Source organism: Microchirus variegatus (assembly GCF_963457635.1).
Source record: "Microchirus variegatus genome assembly, chromosome: 8".
Classification (NCBI taxonomy): Eukaryota; Metazoa; Chordata; class Actinopteri; order Pleuronectiformes; family Soleidae; genus Microchirus; species Microchirus variegatus.
In genome coordinates this window covers 30,627,315-30,634,599 of record NC_139809.1, presented here as the reverse complement: position 1 = coordinate 30,634,599, position 7,285 = coordinate 30,627,315, and the positions used below count along the sequence as shown (strand labels likewise).

The window sequence follows — 7,285 nt, the reverse complement described above, 5'->3', positions numbered from 1 at the left end:
CTAGATCTTGGTGATGAGGTTGCTGACGAGCCTCTCCAGGTCGTGGGTTCGGTGCCGGGTGGTCTCCAGGACCTCTTCGTGGTTCGCTCGCACCGTGCTCTCGTAGTCCGTCACAGCCATGTTGGTGATGAGGGACACGCCCAAGACGTTCAAGCCACAGTGACGAGCCACCACCACCTCTGGGACTGTGCTCATGCCTGGGACGCAAAGGATAAAAAATATCATCACAGACCAAGAAAGATGGTTTGGGTCGAGTTATTGTTTTGTGGTTTCCCGTTTCATTTTGAAAATTTCACTCTCCTCTCGTTTCCCGTAGCTTGCCCCTTCCCCTTGTGTTTTTCCCGCCCTTATTGTTTCCACCTGTTCGTCATGACCGTGTGCATATTATGGTCTGTGTCTCCTTTTGTCTGTTGCCAGTTCGCTTTGTCTTGAACCTGAGAAGCCGTTGTCTTGTCAAGATTTATCAGCGTTTGCTCCTGTGTCGTCAGGTTTGTACTTTTGTTTACTACTTTGTCAAGCCCTTGTTTTGCTAGTAGTTTTTATCTCAAAAGAGTGTTTTGTTTTTAGCTTTAGCCCTTGTTTTTGCTAGTAGCTTTTCCCTCGAAAGAGTGGTCTTGTTTGTTAGCTTTAGCCCTTGTTTTTGCTAGTAGTTTTTCCCACAAAAGAGTGGTTTTGTTTGTTAGCTTTAGACCTTGTTTTTGCTAGTAGTTTTTTTTCCCCTTGAAAGAGTGTATTTTGTTTGTTAGCTTTAGCCCTTGTTTTTGCTAGTAGCTTTTCCCACTAAAGAGTGGTTTGTTTGTTAGCTTTAGCCCTTGTTTTTGCTAGTACTTTTTCCCTTGAAAGAGTGGTTTGTTTGTTAGCTTTAGACCTTGTTTTTGCTAGTAGTTTTTCCCACTAAAGAGTGTTTTTTTTGTTAGCTTTAGCCCTTGTTTTTGCTAGTAGTTTTTCCCTCAAAAGAGTGGTTTGTTTGTTAGCTTTAGCCCTTGTTTTTGCTAGTAGTTTTTTTTCCCTTGAAAGAGTGTTTTGTTTGTTAGCTTTAGCCCTTGTTTTTGCTAGTAGCTTTTCCCACTAAAGAGTGGTTTGTTTGTTAGCTTTAGCCCTTGTTTTTGCTAGTACTTTTTCCCTCAAAAGAGTGGTTTGTTTGTTAGCTTTAGCCCTTGTTTTTGCTAGTACTTTTTCCCTTGAAAGAGTGGTTTGTTTGTTAGCTTTAGACCTTGTTTTTGCTAGTAGTTTTTTTTCCCTTGAAAGAGTGTTTTGTTTGTTAGCTTTAGCCCTTGTTTTTGCTAGTAGTTTTTATCTCAAAAGAGTGGTTTGTTTGTTAGCTTTAGCCCTTGTTTTTGCTGGTAGTTTTTCCCACGAAAGAGTGGTTTTGTTTGTTAGCTTTAGGCCTTGTTTCTGCTAGTAGTTTTTTTTCCCTTGAAAGAGTGTTTTGTTTGTTAGCTTTAGCCCTTGTTTTTGCTAGTAGTTATTTCCAGTAGTTTTTCCCTCAAAAGAGTGCTCTTTTTGTTTCTTAGCTTTCCTCAAACGAGTTGCTTGCTTTAGCCCTTGTTTTTGCTCAAAGTTTTTCCCTCTAAATGGTGTTTTTTTGTTTCTAAGCTTTCCTCGAAAAAGTGGTTTTATGAATGTAGCGACTAACGCGGACACAAGCGCCTGTAAAAACTCATTAAAAACATACTTTTGTTCTTGCAAACAGTCCTGACGTCAGTGTGCGTTTGAATAAATGTCAGGGGAAAGAGCCAGAGTCGGCGTCCCGGTTTTTGATCAAATCGCTGATGGCTGACTTTAACCCCTGACGTGGGGCCAGTATCCCTTTAAGTGATGATGTGGGAGCTGTACTCACCGACGGCGTCAGCGCCCAGCGTCTGCAGAAACCTGCACTCTGCGATGGTCTCGTACGTCGGACCGGCCAGCATGCAGTAAACTCCTTCCCGCAGGAAGCCGCCGCAGCCCTGCTCCTCTGCTATTTTCTTGGCCAGAGCCCTCATGTCGCGGTGATACGCATCTGACATGCAAGGGAAGCGCACTCCGAACCTGCGCGCACACACAAAAACTAATTAAACGACATGGGGAAATGTGTATGTGAATGTGTGAGACGCAGGCGTTTCAGTCCGTTTCACTTCCTCGGTCCCACGCCTTTGGCGTTTTTGTGCGTTACCTGTCGTCGTTGTGGCCACAGAGCGGATTCTGCCCGGCAAAACCCGGCATGTTGATGTGATCCTTGATGAGCATGATGTCGCCGACGCAGTAGCTGCCGTTGAGTCCGCCGGCCGCATTTGTCACAATCAGGGTTTTCACGCCGAGCATGAAAAACACTCGCACGGGGTACGTCACCTGGAGAGACAACCACGTTACACGCATCAGCGACACACACACACACACACACACGGCGTTTGTTCAGACGTGCTGAGGCGAGGCGTCGCATTATGACACATGGGAGTTGGGCGATGGGAGGCAGATGGGTATCCTTTAACAAAGGACGCCATTTTTGGCCAACGACAGAATCTCCTAAAACGCAAACGACCCAATGACGACTGTTTACGTCCAACGTGGAGGCTATAAAACGTACAAAAAACAGTTTGTGCCCGGGGGTTACACGTGTACGAATCGAAGAAATAAAAACAAAACAACACGTCTGTCTGTGTGTGTTTTAGTCGCGTATATCTCCAACCGATTGTCCGATTGATTTCAAACATAACAGGTGTCTATCGACGGGCACGAGTAAGCGCAACGCCAAGTTTGACGTTGTTTGGCTAAGTAATGCAAAAGATATCGTTAAATATATCGGTAAAAGACTCACACAATTGAATTATTACAACATATTGTTATGATATCCGCGACTTTTCTGCCATTTTTGAGGCGGTTTAACGTGAATAAAAACTCTTGAAAAAACAGACGTCAGGAAATAGTGGCATTGCCCCAGGGCTCAACAGCGCCCCCCCGGAAGTCAGGTCATAGTGAGACAAAATTGGTCGGAACGGGACCAAATTTGGTGAGTTTGTCGGGCCTACTCCTTTTGGGAACTTTTTTGACGCGAGAGAAAGTGGTCAAAATTGCGTTAAATGCTAATTTTTAAGATTTTTTTTTCTATCGTGTCTAAGTCGCACATAGTTGTTGCGATGTTAACCAAACTTGGCGCACTTGTTGCTCTCACGATTCCAAATAAATTTCCAATGTACTTCCATTAGCTCCGCCAACCCAGAAGTCGGCCATTTTGGAATAAACAGAAATACTCGCATAGTCTACGCATTTGAACGAGCTCGTCCTAGCACGTTTTTGCTAGCCGCGTCAAACTCGGTCCATATGTGTTCCGGACAAGTTAATGATTAAAAGTTAAAGTCACTCATGTCATAGATCACAAATCATTCGTAGCCCCAGGGCTCTATAGCGCCCCCGGAAGTCAGGTCATGGTGAGACAAAAGTGGTCCGATCGGGACGAAATTTGGTGAGTTTGTCGGGCTTACTCCAAAGTTTCTTGAGGATTTTTTGGGGAATTTTTTGACACGAGATAAAGTGGTCAAAATTGCGTTTTTTTTTTTATTGTGTCTAAGTCGCACATAGTTAGCTCTGCCCACTCATAAGTCGGCCATTTTGCAAAAACAAAAATGGCTAGTCTATGCATTAAAACAAGTTGTCACGTTTGAGCTAGCCACGTTAAAGTTAATGATTTAGCGTTGTCAAAGGATGTCAAAAATTTGTGGAATACCAGAGGGTCATGACACATCTTTTATTTCTGGAGGAATAAACATTTTATGATGTAATGGATTTTATGTGCAAAGGATCATATAGCGGTAAAAATCATGATGCCGGGGTCAAAGGTCGGTCCCATCGTGACAGAATGAATGGTTTATATATATATATATATATATATATATATATATATATATATATATATATATGCTGTCATCACAAAAGTCTACTGCTGATCATTCAACAAACGGAGTCAATTGTTAGCTAGGGTCAGCACGACTCTGCGGTCGGTCAAGCTCAGTCGGTCAAAAGTCAACAAAACATAAAATAAAAATGTGATGAATTTATGAATCCTATGTAGGAGCAATGTTAGCAAAATTGTCGAAAGGTTTTGCGGATTCAAAACAGCGTGACCATGGCAACCCTTGGCGAATTTCGACCACAATACAGGAAATTTCCCTATAACTTCGGCATAGATCGACTTCCACTGAATTGCCCGAAAATTGGCGGGAAGACCATGGCCTCATCTCAACAGGAAGTCGGCCTTTTTGAATTTTGGCGTCCATTTTGAATTTTGGCGTCCATTTTGGCGATTTGCGAATCTGTGTACTTTCCTAGAAATCTATTTATGTTCCTACAAATCAATGTACATTCCTACAAATCTATGTAGGAGCTATGTTAGCAAAATTGTCGAAAGGTTTTGCGGATTCAAAACAGCGTGACCATGGCAACCCTTGGCGAATTCCGACTATTCGTCACGATACAGGAAGTGCCTTATAACTTTGGCATAGATTGACTTCCACCAAATTTCCCAAAACTTGGCGGGAAGACCATGGCCTCAACTCAACAGGAAGTCAGCCGTTTTGAATTGTGCTGTCCATTTTGGCGATTTGCGAATCTATGTACGTTCCTAGAAATCTACTTACGTTCCTACAGATCTATGTAGGAGCAATGTTGGCAAAGTTGTCGAAAGCTTTTGCGGATTCAAAACAGTGTGACCATGGCAATCGTTGGCGAATTTCGACCACAATACAGGAAGTTTCTCTATAACTTCAGCATTGATTGACTTCCACCAAATTTCCCGGAACTTGGTGGACCATGGCCTCAACTCAACAGGAAGTCGGCCTTTTCGAATGTTGGCGTCCATTTTGGTGATTTGTGAATCTGTGTACTTTCCTAGAAATCAATGTACGTTCCTACAAATCTATGTAGGAGCAATGTTAGCAAAGTTGAAGAAACGTTTTGCGGATTCAAAGCAGCATGACCATGGCAACCCTTGGCGAATTTCGACCATTTGTCACAATACAGGAAGTTCACTATGACTTCGGCATAGATTGACTTCCACCGAATTTCCCGAAACTTCGGGAAGGCCGAAAAGTCGGCCTTTTTGAATTTTGGCATCCATCTTGACGATTTGCACCCTACGTAAATGAGGTTAAGCTACGTCACAGATAGTGACGTCATGACGTCAGCAGCGGGGTTAGGGTATGAGGGGTTAGGGTTAGATCCATGTTGACGTTGATCCGTGACTGTCAAACCTTACCTTTTGTATGTCGTAGCCCTCGTAGAAGTGAAATCGTCCCTGCATGCACACGCACTCGCGGCCCTGCATCTTCCCAAACACCAGCTGACCGGCATGGCCTGGCACTGCGCGGGCACACATTCGACAAACAAGCTCGCGTCAGGCTAAGCTAACGCTTCAAATCATCAGTTATCATCTGAGCGGAAGGGACGTGAGGCGACCTCACCTGTGCTGGTGGGGAAACGTGGGATGTCGGCGTATGGGAACACTTCCTTGTCTTCTAACAGGTCAGCCAGGCCGCCCAGGCCCGAGCCGCAGATGATGGCCACCGTGGGGCGCTGCTTTGTCTGATCCAGCAGCCAGTCTGCCGTCTCTTTGTACTCGTCATAGCTGTATCTGGAAACGACAACAAAGCACGTGGGCTTAACGACATTTGTGCTGAGTCATTTAACATCTGCACCTCCCATTTTTGACGTCTCACTTTACAGCGTTGTTTATTGGCGTATCTACATTATGTCAGAGTTAAGGTTTATGATCCAGTCAGTTTTGGCTAACGCTAACCCTAACCCTCGTAAAATTCTCGCAAGGCCCCTCGACCTTGTTCAGACAGAAAGTGAAAGAAGATGATGATGGTGATTAAATTATGGCCTGAAGACAAAAGAAGTGAAGACAAACTGGTTTTTACTTCCTCGTCCGCTGTCATTATGAATAACTCACGTTAGTAAAACTACTCGGGTTAGTTTGGTTTGTGTGTGTGTGTGTGTGTGTGTGTTCCAGGTACAGGGTAAAGTCAAACTGTTCTAGTTTTATATCTGCATAATGTTTCACTCACAACTACACCGGTGGTTTATAACAAACTGTGCGTGAATCATTAAACAAACACTTCAGTGGCTCCGAGTCTGTCGTCGTTCAGGTTATTATGGAGGCATTTCGAGTCTTAACAGGAGCGCCCCCCTCTGGTCAGGGAGCCGAAGCGACCTCACAAAGACCCGCCCGACTTTACGACTTTTCTACGATGGATGCCACTTGTGCTAACTGTAAAAAAAACTATTAAATAACAATTTTTATTTAGTTATCGTTACGTTATGTAGGAACTACCCGTAGGAACAACTGGTAATACTACCCAAAGGAACAACTGGTAATACTACCCGAAGGAACTACCCATAGGAACTACCCGTAGGAACAACTGGTAATACTACCCGTAGGAACTACCCATAGGAACTACCCGTAGGAACAACTGGTAATACTACCCGTAGGAACTACCCATAGGAACTACCCATAGGAACAACTGGTAATACTACCCGTAGGAACTACCCATAGGAACTACCCGTAGGAACAACTGGTAATACTACCCAAAGGAACAACTGGTAATACTACCCAAAGGAACTACCCATAGGAACTACCCGTAGGAACAACTGGTAATACTACCCGTAGGAACTACCCATAGGAACTACCCAAAGGAACAACTGGTAATACTACCCGTAGGAACTACCCATAGGAACTACCCGTAGGAACAACTGGTAATACTACCCAAAGGAACAACTGGTAATACTACCCAAAGGAACTACCCATAGGAACTACCCGTAGGAACAACTGGTAATACTACCCGTAGGAACTACCCATAGGAACTACCCATAGGAACAACTGGTAATACTACCCGTAGGAACTACCCATAGGAACTACCCGTAGGAACAACTGGTAATACTACCTGTAGAAACTACCCATAGGAACTACCCGTAGGAACAACTGGTAATACTACCTGTAGAAACTACCCATAGGAACTACCCGTAGGAACAACTGGTAATACTACCCGTAAGAACAACTGGTAATACTACCCGTAGGAACTACCCATAGGAACTACCCGTAGGAACACCTGGTAATACTACCTGTAGGAACTACCCGTAGGAACAACTGGTAATACTACCCGTAGGAACTACCCATAGGAACTACCCGTAGGAACAACTGGTAATACTACCCATAGGAACTACCCATAGGAACTACCCGTAGGAACAACTGGTAATACTACCCGTAGGAACTACCCGTAGGAAGAACTGGTAATACTACCCGTAGGAACTA

The 7,285-nt window shown here is 44.1% G+C and overlaps 1 protein-coding gene across 1 annotated transcript in view; it reads right to left on the bottom strand.

Moving 5' to 3' along the window:
* The window catches only part of pnp6 (purine nucleoside phosphorylase 6), a gene marked incomplete at both ends in the record, with an annotated part of 9,857 nt that continues 2,572 nt past the window's right edge, over nucleotides 1–7,285 (bottom strand). Inside the window, 5 exons of the mRNA XM_083894324.1 lie at nucleotides 1–197; nucleotides 1,841–2,031; nucleotides 2,156–2,331; nucleotides 5,231–5,334; nucleotides 5,436–5,605. Of these exons, the coding sequence (XP_083750450.1) occupies nucleotides 1–197; nucleotides 1,841–2,031; nucleotides 2,156–2,331; nucleotides 5,231–5,334; nucleotides 5,436–5,605 (838 nt within the window). The remainder of the gene's footprint in view (nucleotides 198–1,840; nucleotides 2,032–2,155; nucleotides 2,332–5,230; nucleotides 5,335–5,435; nucleotides 5,606–7,285) is intronic.